The following is a 23,005-nucleotide window of genomic DNA, read 5'->3' as shown; positions in this document are numbered from 1 at the left end:
CACCTTTTTTGCCTCCTCATTTTTGGGGGCAGGGCCCAGCTGACACAGGTGTTCCCTATGGTTGACTGCATCAATCACTGAGGACCCAGAATGCAAATGAGCGGATAGGTGTTTGTGGCTAGCTTAGGGAACAAAAATAGCATCTCTCAACCCCCTTCGCACGAGGCAGGAGTAGAGGCCAAGATTTTTGTCATGGCATTGTTTTAATGAGGGGCAAAGCCACTCTGGAAAGGCCTTACTACCAGAATGTCTACCATCAGATCCACCTCTTCTGTCACCTCTTCCACCTGCATGCTGAGGGTCTTTGCCAGCCTACATAGAAGGCCTGGTGGTCCTTAAGTTCCACGGAGGGCAAAGATGAAACCTATAGCTGCCTCTATCTGAAACTGAAGAGTTGGAGTACGCCAAACACAGTGGTGCTCATGCTGATGTTGATATCCCCAGTACCGGAGCACAGTGCTGTGGTGAAGTGAAACCTCGTACAGCAGAGGTGCTGAGGTAGGTGGACCACCACTGGCACTGTGAACCTCGGTGTCTGCTGAGCTGTTGGCACCAGAGGCTGCACAAAGACCGGTGCAATAGTCACATGCAGCGCCGCAGGAACCATTAGGAGAGGCCCTCCCAGCATACTGGGTACCAGACTGGTGCCAGCGTGTATGTTGGTACCAGTGTCAGTGCTGGTGCAACATGGTCCACTGTTGCAACAGGAGTTAACTTGGCATCCAACACCAACTCAATCAAGACACGGGTGACCTCAAAGGTGTCCACACTTGAGGGCAAGTCCATTCTTCTCTAACTCCCAGACCAAGGAGTCGATAGGCACCGGACTCGACATAACCAGAGCATGTTGCGGGGGCCTGACACAGCCCAAGTCCTTATGCACTGGCTGACATGGAGAGTGGCCCCTGTCTACATTCCTTTTCTTGTGAAGCACTGGGAAGTACAATCGTTGCCATATGCTCATACACTGTAACCTAACAAGGAAGAGGTGCTGGTGCTTTCTCGGCACCAAAAACTTGCACACTGAGGCCAGTGCACTGGAGTCAGTGTGCTGGATGGTGTTCATAGCACCTCCTCCATTAAGAACAGCTTGTAGCAAAAATCTCTGTTTTTGTCCGGGGCCGAAACGCCTGACAAATTTGGCATTTATCTGTCTGGTGCTTCTCTTCCAGATGTTTAAGGCAGTCTTTGTGTGGGTCACCTGTAGACCGGCTTCCCATGTGAGTCACAAGCCTTAAATACTGGGGCACACAGCATGTGATCCAGGGTGAACTGGTGGGGGCACCAACAATCTAGCATCACTAAAAATGATAAAATGATGACCTACTAACTGTAATAAACTATGAACAACAACTAAGAACTAAGTACAATAAAGTTTGGGAGTGTGCTTGGAAAGGCAAGGGCTAAGTGCTCTTCTGATTGTCACTGTGGTTAGAAAGAACTGTGAGGGGTTGGGGTACAGCTGTTGTAGATAGACACAAGCATATTGGTGTCACCCCAGGGGGTTCCACAGCTGGCCCAATGGGTACTAATGGGGGGAAGTCTCCAACAACCGTGCATGTGGCGCACATATACACTTATTGGAATGAACATAAGCAGTCACTCAAAAGCTACGTCTCGATGAATAACGTCTACACGTCCTCCAGGGCTGGCAACGTCGATGTTCAACATCGATGTTGCGCAGCACCACATCGAAATAGGCGCAGCGAGGGAACGTCTACACGCCAAAGTAGCACACATCGAAATAAGGGAGCCAGGCACAGCTGCTGACAGGGTCACAGGGCGGACTCAACAGCAAGCCGCTCCCTTAAAGGGCCCCTCCCAGACACACTCGCACTAAACAGCACAAGATCCACAGAGCCGACAACTGGTTGCAGACCCTGTGCATGCAGCATGGACCCCCAGCTGCAGCAGCAGCAGCCAGAAGCCCTGGGCTAAGGGCTGCTGCACACGGTGACCATAGATCCCCGCAGGGGCTGGAGAGAGAGTGTCTCTCAACCCCTCAGCTAATGGCCGCCATGGAGGACCCCGCTATTTCGATGTTGCGGGACGCGGATCATCTACACGTTCCCTACTTCAACGTTGAACGTCGAAGTAGGGCGCTATTCCCATCCTCTCATGGGGTTAGCGACTTCGACGTCTTGCCGCCTAACATCGATGTTAACATCGAAATAGCGCCCAACACGTGTAGCCGTGACGGGCGCTATTTCAAAGTTAGTGCCGCTACTTTGAAGTAGCGTGCACGTGTAGACACAGCTAAAGAGGAACAGAAAGCTAGTCAGCTTACAGTAGAGCAGGGAAAGGAGTTCAACACTTGAGATGGCTAGCTCAGCATATGGAAGACCCAAAACATTACCATTTTAAATAAAGTTCATGACTAGAAACAAGTGAACTTCTGGCAGCTGTAGAATGGAGAATGGACATCTTACCCAGCATTCTACAGAAGTTCCAGCCACTTGACATCTGGAGTGCTGATGAACCTGGTCTCTGCTACTGGGCTTTCCTAATAGAGACTGTAGCATGATGAAAGGACCTGCAGAAGGGTGGGAGCTCTCTAAATATGTATTGCTCAGCTCAGCTTATCAAGACATTATACTATGAATGTATATGTATGTATTAGCCAGGGATAAAGTATGGTGCCCTAGCCTTCTGAACAAGGGCAGGAGATGGATGGCAGGAGATAAATCACTTGATCATTGTCTTCTGTTCTCCTTCTCTGGGGCACCTGGCATTGGCCACCGTCGGCAGATGGGATGCTGGGCTGGATGGACCTTTGGTCTGACCCAGTATGGCCGTTCTTATGTTCTTATGTTCTTATTTAAACTATCAATCAGGGGTCAGCAACCTTTCTGAGTCGGAGTGTAGAAATTTGACCTTAATATCATAGAATCATAGGGCTGGAAGGGACCTCAGGAGGTCATCTAGTCCAGCCCCCTGCTTCAAGCAGGATCAACCCCCACTAAGTCATCCCAGCCAGGACCTTGTCAAGCTCGGACTTAAAAACCTTGAGGGATGGAGAATCCACCACCTCTCTAGGCAATGCATTCCAATGCTTCAACATCCTCCTGGTGAAGTAGTTTTTCCTAATATTTAACCTACACCTCTCCCTCTTCAACTTCAGACTATTACTCCTTGTTCTGCCATCTGACACCACTGAGAACAGCTTCTCACCCTCCTCTTTAGAGCTCCCTTCAGGAAGTTGAAGGCTGCTATTAAATCACCCATAAGTCTTCTCTTCTGTAAACTAAACAAGCCCAAATTCCTCAGCCTATCCTCATAGGTCTTGTGCTCCAGCCCTTTAATCATTTTTGTTGCCCTCTGCTGAGCCTGCTCCAACACATCCACATACTTTTTATACTGGGGGACCCAAAACTGTACACAATATTCCAAATGTGGCCTCACCAGTGCCAAATAGAAGGGAATAACTGCTTACCTAGATCTGCTCAAAATGCTCCTCCTAATGCACCCTAGCATGCCGTTAGCCTTCTTGGCTACAAGGGCACACTGTTTACTCATATCCAGCTTTTCATCCACCATAACCCGTAGGTCCCCTTCCATCATACTGCTGCTGAGCCAGTCAGTCCCCAGCCTATAACGATGCTTGGGATTCTTCCGCGTCAGGTGCAGGACTCCACACTTCTCCTTGTTGAACCACATCAGATTTCTTTTAGCCCAGTCCTCCAATTTATCCAGGTCACTCTGGATTCTCTCTCTACCTTCCAACATATCTACTTCTCCCCCTAGTTTTGTGTCATCCTCAAACTTGCTGAGGGTACAATCCAGGCCCTTATCCAGGTCATTAATAAAGATGTTGAACAACACTGGCCCCAGAACCAAGCCTTGAGGTACTCTGCTTGAATCATAGAATCAGAGGGCTGGAAGAGACCTCAGGAGGTCAGCTAGTCCAGCCCCCTGCTTCAAACCAACCGCCATCCAGATATTGAGCCATTTACCACTACCCATTGGGCATGACTGTCAAGCCAGCTTTCTGTCCACCTTATAGTCCAAGGATCCAATCCATATTTCCTTAACTTATGGGCAAGAATGTTGTGGGAGACTGTATCAAAAGCTTCGCTGAAGTCAAGGTATATCACATCCACTGACTTCCCCATGTCCACAGAGCCTGTTACCTCATTATTAAAGCTAATCAGACTGGTCAGGCAATTTTCACCGCTACGTACAGTCCAAATGCCAATGATACTTTTTAAAGTCATTAAGGGTGCGTCTGCACTAGCCAGCTACTTCGAAGTAGCAGGCACAACGTCGAAATAGCATGCATCGCATCTACACACGCCGTGTGCTATTTCGACATTGAAACTGAGATTAGGCCGTGAGACGTCGAAATCGCTAGTCCCATCCGAAGATGGGAATAGCGCCCTACTTTGACACTGAATGTCGAAGTAGGGCATGTGTAGACGATCTGCGTCCTGCTACTTTGAAATAGGGGGGTCCTCCATAGCGGCCATCAGCTGAGGGGTTGAGAGATGCTCTGCCCAGCCCCTGTGGGGCTCTATGGTCACCGCGTGCAGCAGCCCTTAGCCCAGGGCTTCTGGGGGGTCCATGCTGCATGCACAGAGTCTGCAACTGGTTGTCGGCTCTGTGGGTCTCATGCTGTGCAGGGCAAGTGTGTCTGGGAGGGGCCCTTTAAGGGAGCGGCTTGGGGCTTTGCTGGCCCTTATTTCGATGGGGTGTGCTTGTGTGTGTGGACACTCCACATTTCCTTCCGGGGCGGTTCCTTTCAATGATCCCCATCGCTACTTCGACGTGGAACACTGGCGGCACCAGCCCTGGAGGACGTGTAGACGATACGTGTCAAAGTAGCCTATTCTGATGTCCTTACCATTTTTTTTTAACTCAGTTACAAAATCAATACTTCAAGAGCCACAACGTACATGATGAGACAGTCCTTAATAAATATATAAAAAATAATAAAGTCAAACTGTACTTTTTTAACCCCTACTTTAAGAACTGCACACACACAATGATTTTTACGGGTTAGAAAGTTAAGTTACTGCCAACCCCCAGCTTTAGCCCCCATCCTGCAAACCCACCCCCCATCTACAGGCTTGCCGCCTTCAGCCCCAAACCCATCCCCACCCCAAGCCCCAGTATTTACTTGGTTCAGCAGAAGAGCTCTCCACACTGCCACTGCTCGCCCAGTGGCCTCCTCCATGAGGCTACACACACCTGATCGGGCAGGCTCAGCTGCCCCTCTCCCCAGTTCTTCTCCAAGCTTACCTTGCCCTAGTTTCCTGTTCCAGGGCTCCCTGTTCTGCCAGCTTCCCACCCCTCTACCCCCACTGACTCAGCAGCTCCGGAGGCTACCGCCACCTAAACAAAAACTAAGCAGCAGCAGCCTTCAGAGCTGTACATGGAGTCAGTGGTGGCAACACTCAAAGTTGCAAATGGCTCCTTAAGGAGATGCATACAACTCTGGAGGCACAGGTTGCCAGCTCCTGGTTTAGGCAGTGGTTGGTAGCATTAGCTGCTCTTTTGTTAATCCACAGGCAGCATGGCTTAAGCAAGCTCCCAGCTGCATGGGGGAGGGGCCGGGCTGAGCTCCCACCTTACGTACCAATGAAAATCGGCTTGTGTGCAACTCTTGGCACCTGTGCTGGGGTTGCTGACCCCTACTATAAATGTGCAAACATGGATGGAATGGAGAAAAGCCATCTTATGGTGACTGAAAAGACCAAGCAGCCTCATTGTTTCCCAAGGATAATTCAAAGCTCCCATGATCTACCAAAGATCAGAATTTCTAGAAACACTAGTAGCGATAAAGCACAAACAAGAAAATGAGCCACAAGGACCACAAGTCAATAATGCATTGGATGATGAACCTGAAGAGCCTTTGCTTAGAGGAAAACTTCATGCAGTGGAAGCTTTCCACAAGATATGACAGAATCATGACTTTGAGAATAGCCATTAGATTGCAAGCAAAACTGAGAAAGACTTACAAGCGGACATGGCCAACCACAAAAAGGAGACTGATTTAGTTCTTAAAAAAATTTGTTTTACAATTTAAACAGAAGTGCTTTACTCTGTGTGACACATGAGGAACACTAATTATGTACAGGTCACTTTATCAAGACATACTATAAATGTTTTATGTTTTCTTTGGTGCTTTTAAAAATTGTTATAGAATTGGGTGACACTATCAACTCAGATCAAGCTGAGATTTCTGATGTTTGTTCTAAGCCTCATGGTAAACTATATATCCACATTTAGTTTTCTTCTTGCACAAATTATATCAAACTGAAAGTTAATGAAAAATTTCACTTTGCAATACACCCTTGTTCCACACTAGTATTTCTATGTACCCCGATGAAAACAGTACCTGTCAGTTATTGACAATGTCCAAATAACAACTTTTTGCTGATAACAGAGGTTTTTCATATGCAGAATCAGCATTTTATTGGGCAATTCAAACAATAAAGCTACATGTACACTTACCAAAAACTTCGAAATGGCCATGCTAATGGCCAAATCGAAGAATACTGATGTGGTGCTTAAATGCACATTCAGCACCTCATTAGCATGCTGCCTGCTGGGGCACTTCAAAAATGCCGCAATTCGCTCCCGCGTGGCTCGTCTACCCTGGGGTCCTTTTCAAAAGGACCCCACCAACATTGAAATACCCTTATTCCTATGCTGCAGCTGGTGGCATGCTAATGAGGTGCTGAATATGCATTTCAGCGCCTCATTAGTATTCTTTGATTTGGCCATTAGCATGGTCATTTCGAAGTTTTTAGTAAGTGTAGACATGGCCTAAAAGATTAATGTTGGCCTTGTATTTTGTCACCACTTTCTAGAATGCAGTAACATTTTGTTTTGTTTTGTAACAAATTTAATAGTTTAGCTTTGATTGGCTGTAAATTGTACTTGTATTTGATTGCAGATGATTTCATGAAGTAGCTTTAAGGCAATAACATCCCACATATCTGTTTGAAGTGCTTATATGTAAGGTAGAGAAGTACTGATATCTTCATTTTACCTGAGGCACAGATTGGCTTGCCCAAGATAACAGTAGAGCAGGGAACTCAACACAGGTCTTCAAAACCCTAAACTAACATTCTTGCCTCTTCCATTTGAACAAAGGTGTACCATTTGCAGTACAGTAGTATGCTGTATAGATACTGATCTCAAAGGCCCAAAGAGCTAAATGTATTATAAACCCTTTTAGTGCATAACGTAGAATTATAGCATACTAGAACTCGAAGAAGCCTCAAGAAATCAGGTCCAATCCCCTGTACTCCTGACAGAACCAAGAACCTCTTGACAACCACTGACAGGTTTTTGTCTAACCTGCTCTTTAAAATCTCTAAAGATGGATATTCCACAAGATACCTAGGCAATTTATTCCAGTGCTTAACCATCCTTACAGTTAGGAAGTTTTTTCCCCCCAATATCCAACCTATACCTCCCTTGCTACAATTTAAGCACACTACTTCTTGTCCAATAACCAGAGATTAAACATTTTTTCTCTCTCCTCCTTCTGCCAAACTTTTAGGTATTTGAATGCTGTTGTTATGTTCCCTCTCAATCTTCTCTTTTTCAGAATATATAAACCAATTTCCTTCCATCTTGCCTCTTAGGTCATGTTTTCTAGACCTTAATCATTTTTGTTACTCTTCTCTGCACATTCTCCAATTTTTCCACATCTTTCCAGAAATGTGGGGCCCAGAACTGGGCATAGTACTTGAGTTGAGGTCTAATCAGCATGGAGTAAAGTGGAAGAATGGTTTCTCATGTCTTGCTTACAACATTTCTGTTAATACGTTCCAGAATGATGCATGTTTGTTTCCCAATAGTGTCATGCTGTTGGCTCATATTAAACAGCAACAAACAAGTTTGTGGTTAGTTTTGAACAAAGGCCATGGATTTACTCTGTTACTTGGTAAGCACCCAGACCATTCAATTCAAAATTAAAACAAGCATTTATATTGAAACTGAGCGATTATACAAAACAAGTTTCAGACCTTAACAGAGTCTCTTTCTTTTGGAGTGAAAGTATCAGACTTTTTCAGAACATTTTTTATTTGATGAAAACTGAAAAGGTTAATTTTACTCTCAGTCCTGATGTGAAAAGGAGTCATTTGTCTTAACAAATAGACACAAGGTAGAAAAGAAATAGGACGGGGGAAAAAAAAAGGTGAAATAAGATTTTTTTTTTCATTTTTCTGAAACACTGGACCACTGGTTTAGTTAGATGTTTTGGCTGGCAAATCAGCATCACCTGCTATTTGAGGCTTGATTAATTATGTTGTAATCAGGGCCACTATCTGGCTGCATACTTAGACAATGATGCAATGGATGAATGCAGGATAGCTGCCTTCAAGATTTGGTCAAAAGCCAAGAGAGTGAAATAGCACAAAAGGAAAGAAACTGTTGGGCAGAAACAACACAGCAAGGGAATGGAGTACCATATAGGATCTTACTAACTCCTGCAGTGCTGTTAATTAGCAATCACCACTGAAGGACTTAGGACCTGATGCCAAAATAATATGATCATTTTCAGCCATTACAAACAAAAGCATTCCTTAAAGATGAGCAAGTCCAACCAGCTTTCTTCTCAGGAGGAAAGTCCTTTAGATGAGTCAAGATGAGTTGCAATAATGGCAGAGGAGCTGAAGGAAGATTTTTTTTCCCTCTTCGAAATCTCTTTAAGAGCCCCAAATAGTAGTTAGAGGGCCAACACCAAGCATGTCAGTGCTGTCACAGATGGCTATGCTGTAGGTGGTGCAATGGGGAGGACTCGTGTTGGTGCCTACACTGTGTGTTGCCCCAAGGTCAGTGTCAGTGATGGTGCCATGGCAGTCTGGCTGGAAGCTTGGGACTGGGCAGAAGGCAAGTGCACTGTTATTGCAATCAGGTCCCTGGCCGCTTCAAAAGTGTCAAGCATGGAGGGGATACTCACATCCTCCTCAAGAACGCCACACACAGGAGAGTCTTCCGAGCCTGGACTTGACGGTTCTGTCCTTGGGGCCCAAATTGACATGGGATGCACCAAAATGGGATGGTTGCAGGCATGCCGATGAGCAGCCTCTCTCTGACCTGGTGGTCTTGTGCGGCACCACATAGTGGAAGTGATGTCGCAACAAGGAGCAAGTCTGAGTGCCAAGGAATGGTGCCAGTGTTCCTTCTGGCCTTCTTTTATTGGATCTGATTAGTCCCATACCAAATCCGGAGTGCTGTGCATGGAAGAGTCCAGCACTGGCTACAACACCAAGGTCTGAGGGGCAACTCCAAACACTGTCCATTTCTCACTTAGTCCTCAGCTTGAAACTCCTGCATTTACTGCACTTACGAGTTAAGTGACTGCCTCTTAAATACTTTACAACAAAAGACTATTACCTACTGATTATTAGAATAATTAACACAGAGTAACTATCATATTTGAAAGGAAATAGAGAGAAAGGCATCAGACACCAACGGGTGCTGAGCCCACGATTATTGATGATGAGGATGATGATGATGATGATGATGAACCATCATATCAATCAGAAGTCCTTTGGAAATTCAAGGCAAGTAGGATCATGCTAAATTAGAAGAGGAAGAATAAGGGGGTACATGTTTTAATTTCCAAGAGTCAGTTTTTAAAGAAATAATTAAGAGTTTAAAAAAAAAAGCACACCTTAAGTAGGTGACCGGACTTGTAAAGATCACTAGTAGCAGTCTATATTTTACAAAGGCAGCTCATTTTGTAGTTAAACAAGTACATTTCCATATTTTACAAACAACAAAAACAAGAAGAAAAACATATTTCTCTACTACTTTTTTGTACCTTTTATAGCTTGCATTGCCAAAATTTATAACACACACAGGAGAACTGACATATCACCTCTTACTCTCCTTTAGCTCTCTTTTACTAATTGATAATGTACTTGGAAGAGTAACACACTCTATGGGAATGTGATGTGTAAAAAGCAAAAACATGCTGTACACAAATTGGCCTGTAACCATTAGTGCACACTATTGGTTCTTTTGTGCTCGTTATCACTGCATGGTTTCAAACAATGCTATCTTAAAATGCCCAAGGAGGGGTCTATGCAAGCCAATTAACACCCAACACGTCACTGTGTTTTAGAAATCGTACCCCAAAAAGTATGTTATTCCTTCACGGAGACAAACCCTAAGTGTTGGGAAGGAACAATAATCATCTTAACAAACAGTATCCAAACAAACAGTTGGTGAGAATCACCCATTTAACCTGCGCAGTGTGAAACTTACTTTCAGCAGTTTGGAAATGGAGATAGATGCTTTATAATAAAGGTCTGTAACTCAGGCAACATGGGTTCAATTCCCAGTTCTGGCACTGACCTGCTTGTGACCCTGTGGCACCCTTTTCTGTTTCACTAAACTTTTAAGATATTTGTTTCTTATGTTTGCAAAGGAGACCATCACCTCAGATGAAATCTGCTGACGCTACTGTAATGTCATTTGTAAAACATGCCAACTGTACACATTAACAGATAACTGATATAATAAAATATGTAGGAAAAAGAGGGCACTTGCCTTCTATAGCAAGTGAGTATAACTTGCTCTGAAGTCCAGAAAGCGGTGAGAAGAATTTTAGTGGAAGTTTCTGGGTGTAGATTTGGGGAACGGGGGGAGAAGGGGACTCAAGGTCACCAAATCAGGAGGAGTTGCTGAAGCATATTCAGAACAAATAAAGTATCTAAAGCACAGAAGTAGGTGGTAATGGTGGAACTAACTACCTATATATTTGTCAGAAATACAATATGGCAGACACAGATGGCCAACAAGTTCTTAGAATGCACTGATGACAACTTTTTGTTTAAGAAGATGAAGAATGTAGATACGGCACGAGTTTTTAGATTTGATTCTGATTTACAGGAAGAAACAGATTGAGACAATGAAGGTGGAAGTCAACTTAGGTAAAAAGTAATCAAAAATGTTAAGACTTCTAATTACAAGGAAAAGAATGAGGGGCAGAATAAAGACAAGGACTTACAATAGCAGACTAAATAAACTCAGGGAACTGAGAAATAAGATTAGCTTAGGAAAGCTATCTTAGATAAATGGGAGTTGTGGAGTGTGGTAGGTTTCTAAAAGGAACAATATTAAGAGGCACAGAAGCAAACTATTTCAATGTAGAGAAAAGACTGAATAGGGACCTTATAAGCTACCTGAATTGAAATGTGGAAATGACAATTTCCTAAGAATGAATATAAAAGAACAACACAAGCATGTACAGACAAATCAAAAAGGCTAAGGCACAAAATAACTTACAAAAAAGGAACATAAGACAGCAAGAAGGGATTCTCTAAATACATTAGAAGTAAGAGAATGACAAAGGAAAACATATGTCAATTACTGAAGAGGGAAGGAGAGCAAATGGATGATGCAGAAAAGGTTGAAATAGTAGTAGCTTTTTTGCTTCATAGAATCATAGGGCTGGAAGGGACCTCAGGAAGTCATCTAGTCCAGCCCCTTGCTTCAAGCAGGATCAACCCACACTAACTAAAAAGTGAATTTGTGCCCAGATGCATAATAATTAATATTAAGAACAAGAGAAAAGGCAAAGGAGTAGGGAAATAAAAGATTATTTAGATAAGCTAGATTTAATCAAGTCAACAAGATTTGATGAATTTCTTTAATACCTACAGAACTTGCCAAAGCAAATCGCTAAACCAGGGGTTCTCCAACTGTACAGCAGCATACAAAACTGAGTTGCAACCCCATTTTAGTGGGCTTCCTAAGGTTGGTGTTAGACTTACGAGAGCCTGGAGCTGATGCCCAAACCCTGAGACCCACAAAGCTTTAGTTTTGGCCTCTCCCAATCCTACCCAGGACAGCAGGTTTAGTCTTCAGTTCCCCCTCCTGCGGTCATGTAGTAATATTTTTTTCCTGTCAGTACTGGGGTCACCGTGTAAAGCAGTTAGAGCATCACTCCACTAAACCATTAGCTATTACATTCAAGATCTCACAGAAGACAGGTGATGTCCCCAGGGCATGGAAAAGGGCAAACACTGTATATCTTCAAAAAGAGGGAAAAAACATTACTCACCAATCTGCCTTTGATGTTGAAAGATTCTTGAAAAAATTATAAAACAATCAATTTGTTCAAATCTGGATTTGTTAAGAAACAGTACCACACCAAACTAATTTTCTTCTTTGGCAGAATAACCACAGTAGTGAAAGAGGGGGGAAATAGTCATATTGTATCTGAATTGTAGTCAGACTTCTGACATTGTCTCATGACATCATCAAAAACAAGCTAGAGAAATATGGTCCAAATGAAATTACTACCTGCAAGCCTTTCTTGGTGTTTGGTACGTACAGCACTTAAGTGAGCTATAGGATCAGGGCAACAACCTCCCTCCTGTTTGCCCACTGGTTAGCATACTCACCCAAAATGAGGGATACCCATTAGTTCAAGATTCGCTTCCACCTGAGAGGCAACATGGACCTGAGCAAACAACAAGAAGTCCTGTGGGCCAAATTAAAAAAGGGGTTTTAGGACTTGCAGCCCAGGGACCCAGGTTGAGCAGCACTCAGTCACCTGTCCCCTCCCCTCAAACAAGAGCTACCCCAGGCAAGTGCCTCATGCCCTAAACCCCAGCTACAGCCCTAAGCCCCCTACCACAACCAAATTTCCTAATTCCCTGCCAGAGCCTGCATCCCAATTCCTTGCCCTAGCCCTGAGCTCCCTCCTACTCCCCACCCACAGCCCCAACTCTGAGCTTCTTCCTCCACCCTATTTCCCACCCAGACTCCACACTCCCATCCCTATCTCCTGCCCTGAGCCTGCTCCCACAGTTCAAAAACCTTGGCCCCACCCTGGAGCTCCCTCAGGTGCCTCAAATGACTTATCCTCAGTCCCAGCCCAGGGCCCATATCTCCATCCACAGCCTTCATCCTCCCCAACACTGAATCCCCTCACACGCTCGGTACCCCTCAGCCCCACTCCTGCCATAAGTCATCCATGTGCAAAATGAATTAGGTGCACCAACATGGAGGTAATGTGTTGCATATTATCTCCACTTTGGAGCACATAGCTAAATTTATTCCACATGTGAACATAAAAAATTAGAAGGAAGACTGCTCCTATACACCACACGCCACTAATTTTCATCCAGCTACCATTATATTAAGCCACAATACTTCCATCAAATTAAAACATTTCAGTCCTCAGGAGCAGGGTGGATTGATTTAAATCAAAGCAATATAAATAATTGATTTAAATCACAAAAAAAAAAATCACATTAAATCAAATTACTAAAGAAAGCTAAGACTGACAGCACTTAGAGTATACTTAATTTTGAAGTAAATCCCATTGAACTCACTCGCATTTTTGTTTTCTGAGAAAACTAAGTACAGAATGCTGTTACCTTTGAAAAGCTGAGTTATGCTGAAATAAAATAGAGAATACACTTTTGGCATCACCATTACGGTCTGTGGCTACGATGCTCCAAAATAAGGGGCATGTATTATGTAATATAAAATAAGAAAATGACGCTCAGTGGCAATTGATAACTTTAGATTTCTCTTACTTCAGCTTTCTGTACTGTATACTTTGATGATAGATTTTAAATCTAGTTAACTAACTAAAAAGATTAGCTAAGCAAAACCTTTTTTTCCGGCAACATCTTACACTGCAAACAGCTTGGAAATTTATTTGTCTAATTACAATTAGAGTGAAAGATGACAAAGAATCTTGAAGAATGACACATCGCTAAAAGAATTATTTAAATTACTAACCAGTTGATCTACTCAGCCATATCCACATCATTTTCTCCCAACAAGCAGTTGTCCTTATGATGTTTCATCTTTGCAACTAGGCTCTGCATTATCTTCTAGTACTGTTTTCACTTGACAAAAAACAAGAGGTCAAGAGCACCTTAAAGAGTAACAAATTTTGTGAGTAAAACCCACTTCTTCAGATTTTCAAAAGAAGTGAGTCTTACCCATGAAAGCTCGTTACCCAATAAATTCATTAGTCGTTAAGGTGCTACAGGACCGCTTGGTTTTGGTGAAGCTACAGACTAACACGGCTACCTCACCGAGTCTACAATTGACAAGGTTTTCATTTTTACCCAGGGAACAAATTTCTTCAAAATATTCCCAGATAGGGTCAATCTTACACCAAGAAGCTATGATAGTTTTTCTGTGGGAAAAGTACGAGGAACTATAGAAAGCTGTGTGCGCTGCATAACGTCTTCATTTTTTCTTTCCAATCCACTCCACTGGTCCTTTCTATGATGTCTCAGTCCTTTCCTATACACTCTCCCTCTCTCTTTAAGATAAGGTCTTGACTAACTCCTCTACCAAACTTGGGCCATGTCCAGCACCACGTAAACCCAGAACCAAAACAATCCTATCCAGATTGTGTCTTTCCTTGTGCATGTTACTTTTTAATGAAACTCCAGAACTTTCAAGAAGCAAAAGCTGGTGGTTAGGCCGGACAGACTAGAGCAGGTGCCTGCAACCAAAATAGTGAGAAGAGCCATTTTTTTAAAATTCATTTACAAAATCAATACATCAAGAGCTGCAATGCATGTGAGCATGAGATGATCCTTAGAAAAACATCAAACTGTACTTTTTGTAATCCCTCCTTTAAGAGCAGCACACACACAATGATTTGTACCAATCAGAAAGTTAAATTACCCCTATCTCTAGGCTTTACCCACCTCAGCCCCCAAATCTGCCACCCTACCCCCAAGCTTTATCTCTCATCCCACAAACCCACCCTCACATCCCCAGGCTTAACCCCTCTCAGCCCCAGACCTGCCCCTCTATCCCCAGTCTTAACATGCCTCAGCTGCCCTGCCCCAACCTGCCCACTAAACCCAGCCCTTACTTGCTCATCCACTACTCTTCCTCAACATATGCCCTGGGTCTCCCCGCTGTCATACGCTCTAGGTCTCCCTGCCTTCCATCCCACCCGGCCCTAACTTCTCAGGCCAGAAAGTGCCTTCAAATTTCCCTCCACTCCCCACCTAGTAGCAGTGCCGGCCTCACCAGGTCCCAGGGACAGGCAGGGAGCTGGGCTGGGTCCTGGGGGAACTGAGCTGGCACTAGTACATGGCTCCAGGCTCTGGCGGCTTCCAGTGGAAATGGGGAGGGGCCACGGCTGTGGAATGAGGAGGAGCTGTGGGGGCACTCTGCCCAGGAAGAAGAACTTGCCTCGCAGGAAGAAAAACTGCACTCAGCACCCAGGAAGCCTCCCCCTTCACCAGCCTCTTCCTGCTTCTCAGCAGGCTGCACAGCTACAACAGGGGCATACTCGCCGCCTTGCCCACCCCCGAGCTCTACTGTTCAATCCCCCACCATGTGCAGCGCGGGTGGCTCCCTGCCCTGCTGTGCTGAAATAATGGAACTAAATTCAACTGGTTTAATGGCTGGATCCCTCTTGCCATCCTGCTGGCCATCAAACTAAATAAACCAAATTCCATTATTTCAGCGGGGCCAGAGCAGGGAGCTGCAAGAGGAATTAACAGCCACAGCAACTGGAGCTACAAGGGGCTCCTCAAAGAGCTACATGCAGGTCTGAAACCACAGGTTGCTGACCCCTGGAATAGAGCCATTAATTCATTTTTATGAGACTCTAAGTGTATGTGAAGCGTGTTTGTGATGAGCTGTAATTGTAACTGTTACTTTTAAATGAGCAATTCTGTATTTTATTGATAACTTTTAAATCATATCTCATCTTGCAAACAAAAGTAAAATGCTATCAAAGTCCAAGATAATAGGACTGGAGAAAAAATTCCCTTAGAACAGGGATCTGCAACCAAAATATCGAGACAAACCATTTTTTCAAATTCACAAAATCAATACTTCCAGAGCCACAATGAACGTTCGTATGAGTCGGTCCTTAATATATAATGTTAAACCATGCTTTTTGTAACTCCTATTTTAAAAGCAGCACACACACACAACGATCTGTACCAGTTAGACCAGAGAGCAAACAAGGACAAGGAAAATGCTGCACCTAGGGATAGGCTCTTGAGCAGGAATGAGAAATGTTTGCATCAACCCCCCACAACCCCCCCATTCCTAGGTTCTATTCCCTCGGCCCCTAAACCTGCCCCCACCACCAAATCCAGGCTTTACTCCCCCTCAACCCTGAAGTCGGCCTACTTTCCCCAAGCTTTATCCCGCAAACTGGCCCCCTCCATCCCCACGATTAACCTACTTCAGCCCCAAACTGGCCTCTGGGACTAACCCATCTGTAGTGCTGGCTTTGTTTACTGTCAGCAAGTTGGGACAGCAGCATGGCCAGATGGTGGGTGGGGTGGCGGAGCCCCCCAGGGAGTAAAGGCCTCTGACCCCAAGTCCTGCTGTAGCCGGCAGGGTGGGAGTCACAGTGCATGGGGGTGGACGCATTTTCCCAGGGCGGTGCTCAGAGCCCAGGGCAGAGAGAATCCATGCAGCCTGCCAGAAAACTGCCCCTTCTCCAAGTTACAGCCAGGAAGGGGCACAACGCAGCTGGCTCCAGCCCTTCCGGCACAGACGGGAGTGCTTGGATGCTGGGGGAGCCAATCCCTGGCAGCCACGTGAGCCCAACAGAAAGAAGGCTCCCTGCCCTGCCGCCACTGAGATAGTGAACTGGATTTGATTGATTTAACAGCTGGATCCCTCCCAGCACCCTGCTGGCCTTTGAACCAATTATATTTGGTTCTACTGTCTCAGTGGTAGCGGGGCAGGGAGCCGCAAGAGGAGTCAGCAGTGGCAGCGTCCAGAGATGCAAATAACTCCTTAAAGAGCTGCATGAGGCTCCGACACTGCGGGCTGCCAACCTCTGCCTTAGGGTATGTCTTTACTACATGGAAAATTGACCCAGTCAGGGTCAATGTTCCGGAGTTTGATTTTGAACACCTAGTAGGGATGCACAAAACTGAACAATCCAGAGTCAAAAGCTGACCCCTGTACTCAATATCATGAGGAGTAAGGAGGTCGACGGTGAAGTTTCTCCCATTAACCTCCCTCTGCAAGGACAGCCAGATAAGCTGATTGTGAATAACTTAACTCTAGCTACATAACTGCCATAGCTAAAATTGCATATCTACAAATGGCTTTTAAGATCGATTATAGACCTGGCCTTCAATTTTCTATAAAAGGTGCTTTTTCCACTATTGACACCACAATGGTTCCTCTCCAAAAGCAAACATTGCGAGGGAGTCAGGAAGGACTCCAATAGTTACCAACTAATAATAAACCAAACTGTATGCCAGGGATAGGGAACATATGACCCATGGGCCAAATTCAACCACCAACTTCCCATGATCTGGCCCACGAGGCTCAGGACTCCCTGCCCCCACAGCAGGCAAGTTGGTGCTGGAAGTCTAGCCCACTGATGTCCAACCTTTTCAGTAACTTGGCACACTTCAATGGAGGCAAACAATTCTACAGCACACCCACATTTTTCAGTTGAATCAATTGCTTATAAACACCACATTTACTTACATTTACTACGGTTACAGTCTTACTAGAGAGATTTGCAACACAGAAGCGCACACAACAAGCTAAATAAGGATCAAATGCATTAATATATCAAATCCACCACAGAATACACCATCTGAGACAGCAATGAAGGGTCCTGTGGCACCTTATAGACGAACAGAAAAGTTTTAAGCATGAGCTTTCGTGAGCATAGACTCACTTCATCATCTGATGAAGTGAGTCTGTGTTCACGAAAGCTCATGCTCAAAACTCTTCTGTTCGTCTGTAAGGTGCCACAGGACCCTTCGTTGCTGTCTCAGATCCAGACTAACACGGCTACCCCTCCGATACTTGACACCATCTGAGACAGCGAGCACAGACACATTTTCAAAATCTGCTCAATGCCATGCTAGGGATGTTGTGTAAATGAGTAACCACTGAACATTTCAACAGCTACTTGATTACTCATAGGTGAGAGATATGGCTCCAAAAGCAGGCTCCCCTCCCAGCCAGCCCAAAAGAGACCAGACACAGCATTTAAACTGTGACCCAGCTCCAGAGGGCTCCCACACTCCCTCCTGCAACAGCAGAGAGTGGGGCTGGGGTCCCTGTCATCTCATTTGAGCTGAGAAGCAGCATTTCAGCTGCCTCCCAGCATGAATGGAGTCCTATGTGATCATCATTTCCACTGCGGGAAATTGACCAACCCCACACCAACTGAAGTGAGGAGAAATTGATGAACGGTGTGCCAATTGGGACTCGGGCAGCTGCTTGAGCCCCAGCTAGCATGGGGTCATCAGCCCCCGCCATGGCAGGGAGGGAAAACTGATGAAATTTTATAGCACACTTGGACAGTTCTCACAGCACACTAGTTGAAAACCACTGCTCTAGCCCCATGGTGAGCCTCCATGTCTCAGCACTCTCCTGCAGTTGCACTGGCTCCCTCCTGTTAGGGAATACAGCAGAAAGCTGGTGCTACAGTCCCTGCATGGACAGCACTGCCTCATGGGGGGAAAAAGTGCCTCTGTGAACTGTTGTTTCCCCTCCCTCCCAGCTGGGGGAGAACAGCAGCTCAGGGAAGCTAGCACTCACATGCAGGTTCCACCCATGTTGCCTCCATTGGCCAGAAATCATGGCTAATGGGAGCAGCAGGGGGTGGTACCTGCAAGCACAGAGCAACCGGAAGTCACCTGCACGCCCCTGAGAGTTGTGTCATGTAAGCGCCCCAGTCCCCTGTACCCTCTCTCCCTTCCATACAGCCATGCCACTCCTGCAGGCCACTTGGGCGGAAGGGTCTCTCCGTGGTTTGAGCATGGGCCTGCTAAACCCAGGGTTGTGAGCTCAATCCTTGAGGGGGCCATTTCGGGATCTGGGGCAAATAAATTTATTAAAAAAAAAAAATCTGTCAGGGGGGTGATAGGTGCTGCTGGGAATGCAGGGGACTGGGCTTGATAACCTCTCAAGGTCCCTTCCAGTTCTGTGACACAGGTATATCTCCACCCTTCGTACAGGCAGCCCAACCGTGCACTCTACCTCCCACCCAGACCCCCACAGTCCCGCTACCAACCCACTCTCTAACAGCCCCTCCCACACACTGAACCCCAGAGTCTATGCGGGCCCCCCAGAAGAGTTAATCTGGCCCTGAAGGGAAGCCCTGAGGCCTCAATACTCATCCCCCATGTGGGGTTGAAGCACAAGGGGAATGCTGGTGTCCCAAGCTACATGAGTGAGGTGAATCTTTTTTTCCCTCTGCTTCTCCATTGGGAGCTACATCAATGAGGTTATTTTTAATCCTTTTCATTTGCATGAGGCCCCCAACTGATTTTTCTGTGGGTCAATGGCCCCCTAAAAAGGTTCACCACCACTGCTGTGAACACATGGATTTTCATAGTCCAGGTGTGTGCAACAAGAAGAAGCTTATAATTAAAATAAAAAAAAAATGTATGGAGCTATTAGCCATGTCTACACTGGCACAAAACTTGGAAATGACCATGCAAATGGCCATTTCGAAGATTACTAATGAGGCGCTGAAATTCATATTCAGCACCTCATTAGCATGCCGTCAGCCACAGTTCTTCGAAATTGCTGTGTTTCACTCCCACACGTCCCCTTCCAGACAGGGGTCCTTTTCGAAAGGAGCCTGCCAACTTCAGCATGGGCTGTAGCTCTACTTCTCCCCACTCCTGCTGTTGAGTCTAAGGGGGTCCAACCCTGCTTCTGACACTAGGCACCTGGTAGTTCTTCAGGTGTGACTTGAGGGAGGAGTTTGGGGAAGGGGCGGGGTGGGGCGGAAGGCATTAGTGGAAAGGGATGGTATGGAGAGAAGTCATATGGTCTGTGCCATCTTCTGCCTCACCAATTCCCCCTCCTGCCACTCCCTCCATTTATACTCTTGCTTTGGTGGAGCATTGGAGTGGATGGAAAAGTGCTCAGCAGTGGATTTACAAATGTGATGCAGCCCATGGATCCAGCAGGTAGTGAAGACCTGGTGTAAAGTAACCAAAGCACACTGGGCTATCTGGAGGGAAGGAAGGGGAAGAACATAGCTCTGTACCGTGCATCCTTCCATGGCTCTCTTCCCCAGCCTATGCTATGTATACAGGTGCGAGGCATCAGCATGGAGCCAGGAATGCGTCCAGCTGAGCAGGAAGATGCAGGGACCAAGAGCGTGGTCACTGCTCTGAGCCAAAAGCAGAGGGGTAGCCATGTTAGTCTGTATCTTCAAAAACAACAAGACGTCCTGTGGCACCTTACAGACTAACAGATATTTTGAAGCATAAGCTTTCGCCTGACGAAGCGGGTCTTTGCCCCCGAAAGCTTATGCTCCAAAATATCTGTCAGTCTACAAGGTGCCACAGGACGTCTTGTTGTTTTTGCTCTGGATGGGAACACCAGCGTAGCCCTTTGCACCCGCGACGCCCGGACCGGGGACCGCGCCCCAAACCCACCTCCTTCTCCCGCACTCACCGCGGAGCCACGCCGAGGAGTCGCGCGGCGGCATCATAGGTACAGCTCAGCTCCATGGGCGCGGCGCGGCGCTCATGCCTACGGCCATCAGGAGCCGAAAGAGCCGCCCAACCCCACAAGCATCCCGGCCCAGCACCGGCCCGGCATCAATCCCTGCTTGCCGAAGAGCCCCCGCACCGGCTCCACCCTGCTTGTGTCGCGGAGCCGCCTGGGAGCTGTAGTTCTGAGGGAGGCCGCAGGGAGCGAGGTGAGGGACTCCTGCCTTGCCGGGTCCAGGCGGCCGCCATACTCCGCACCGCGCTGCGTGAGTGCACCTCTGCTCCCTGCACCGTGTGGAGAACAAAGAGCCCCAAGGCGGAACTCTCCGAAGTCATCCTGGCGGGAGCTGGCAACAACTGGGATTCGCGCCCAGGGCGGGGGCGGCCTGGTAATCCCTTCAGCGGGTCACTTGTTACAAACTACATCCGTCTGTTTTGAGGCCCGCTGATAGGAATTCCAGGGCCCAAGGCAGCGCAATCAAATGGGCCCCTTGTCTCCTTCCTACGACAGCCAACAAGCCCTATTCCCTCCCTCCGCCTGCCCAGGAAATCCCCGAGCGCCACCCCTCAATCAGAGATAACACCCTAAATTGTGGGCACTCCATTCCCTATCTGCCTGGAGGTGCCCCTACCCCGCCGCCCCGTGCTCCTGTGTACAGCTCACTCTTTTTCTTCCCAGCCTGTTTCTTCTTCATTCTGAGCACCTCCCTGCTCACTCACAGTTACAAGCTCCAGGGCCCCCTCTTCCCCAGCAGCTACTGGGATCCGAGCTCCAGGACTCCCCACAGTCCTAACTTCCCTGCTAGAGAACTGCTATTTAAAAAGAGCCTTGGACTGAAGACAGGGCTCTAGTAGCAGCTCCAGACCCCTTTAAGTGCACCAGCCCTGATGCAATTGCCACTTCTGTGGGCCAGCCACCCCCCACCGGTGGGCCTGTCTGCTTCCCAGCAAGTCAGGCTTAAGTAACTGGCAACTGCAATTTCCAAGACCAGCATCTGATGAAGCGAGTCTGTGCTCACGAAAGCTCATGCTCAAAACTTTTCTATTAGTCTGTCTGGTGCTTCAGGACCCTTCGTTGCTGTTGCAATTTACACTGTACTTCAAGTCACAGCTTTTCTGAATGCTGCCATTCCACTCATTGTGCCAGGTGTGGTAGGCATGTACAGTACTGCACTTGTATTCCATCTAACAGAGATCAGTGTGTGAGGTTCTCAAAAGTCCAAAGTCCACCGGAGTCACAACAACTAGTTTTCTACATATAAAAGTTAAGGCTAATGCTAGTGGTACTTACCCCACAGAGGTAGGTTGCTCAGTTTTTTGGGAGGCAGAACTCAATGCCCACTACTTCAACCCCATGTGATAGGGCTTCAGCTTTCTGCTCTCAGCCCCAGGACATCTATTTGTGTCCCTCAATAAGGATTCAGGGTTAAGAAGAATTGTAGAGAAAATTGAGATTACTCATGCACATTGAATTTTCTCTTTGGGCAAACAGAGGAAAAGCCCAATCAGTAGCAGATGTACTTGGGTAATTCAAAAAGGATGAAAATTCCTCAAATTGACAAAAAAAAAAATCAACTAAATTGATTGGAAGAAAAAAAATAGAAAATGTTAATGCCAATTGGGATTTCTTACAACAGAGTTTGTTATCTGGCCAAAAAGTTGTAAACATGCAATCAAGAAAAAGGACTTCAGCTAAAAACCACTTCCTGGTTTAGGGGCAAAGTAAAGGCAGTAATTAAAAAATATAAAGTAATATATAAAATGGTAAAAAGCAGAAAAAGATACCAATGAACAAAAATTAGACATTTTTATAGAAAAACTCATATAAGAGAAGCTAAAAACAAATTTATGACTTGTGGAGCTATTAATACTAATGAGTTTTAAAGTATATTAAAATAAATCCTAGTAATGCTATAGGCCTATTAGTAGATAGAAATGGGAAAAAGTGTAATAATGACTCAAAAAGGCAGATGTTTTCCATCAATATTTCTCTTCTGCATTTTAAGATAAACGGGGATGTACTCATAGAAGGGTGAAGTGATTAGTAAATAAAGATTGTCTACTAGGAATAAACATTTTAAAATCAGGCATACTGCATAATTTGACAACAGAGGTCTGAAAAGAGTTGGCTGAGATCTCAGGCTCACTGAAGTTGATTTAAAATAAATCTTGGAATAACTGGGAAAATTACATAGAAGAGCACTAATACAGTGCCAGTAGTCAGAAAGGGCAGTTAATTATGGATAGATTTATAAGGATTAGATTTTGATCAATTAATTCCACCATGTATACACATACAAGAACACAAAACAGTATTTCTGTTAACACATTGAAATTTACAGAGAGGCAAAGTTAGGAAAATGCTGCTTAAGGTTGTATTTAAGGATATTTCTATATTTTACATATGATATTGACAATTTGTTTTAATGGTATGAACCTTGTACTTCTTTGAATCTCGGTGTCAACTGTCAATTATTGTCTGTCTCCCTCTGAATATCTTACAATTGTGAACATTTAAATAGAAAAATTGCTTAAAAATTTTGTTCCTCAAAAATTATAACAAAATGTCTGTGCTTGTGTTTTCAAAGCACATG

At 45.6% G+C, this 23,005-nt stretch overlaps 1 protein-coding gene across 1 annotated transcript in view; it reads right to left on the bottom strand.

Annotated features, from left to right (window-relative positions):
- Positions 1 to 20,495, bottom strand: part of GARNL3 (GTPase activating Rap/RanGAP domain like 3) — a 229,207-nt gene extending 208,712 nt beyond the window's left edge. The window contains exon 1 of the mRNA XM_075015526.1: positions 20,374 to 20,495. Within this exon, the coding sequence (XP_074871627.1) occupies positions 20,374 to 20,429 (56 nt within the window). The 5' untranslated portion in view covers positions 20,430 to 20,495. The remainder of the gene's footprint in view (positions 1 to 20,373) is intronic.
- Positions 20,496 to 23,005: the final 2,510 nt, after the last annotated feature.

This window comes from Carettochelys insculpta, chromosome 21, assembly GCF_033958435.1.
Source record: "Carettochelys insculpta isolate YL-2023 chromosome 21, ASM3395843v1, whole genome shotgun sequence".
NCBI lineage: Eukaryota > Metazoa > Chordata > Testudines > Carettochelyidae > Carettochelys > Carettochelys insculpta.
This window is presented reverse-complemented; position numbering and strand designations above follow the sequence as displayed.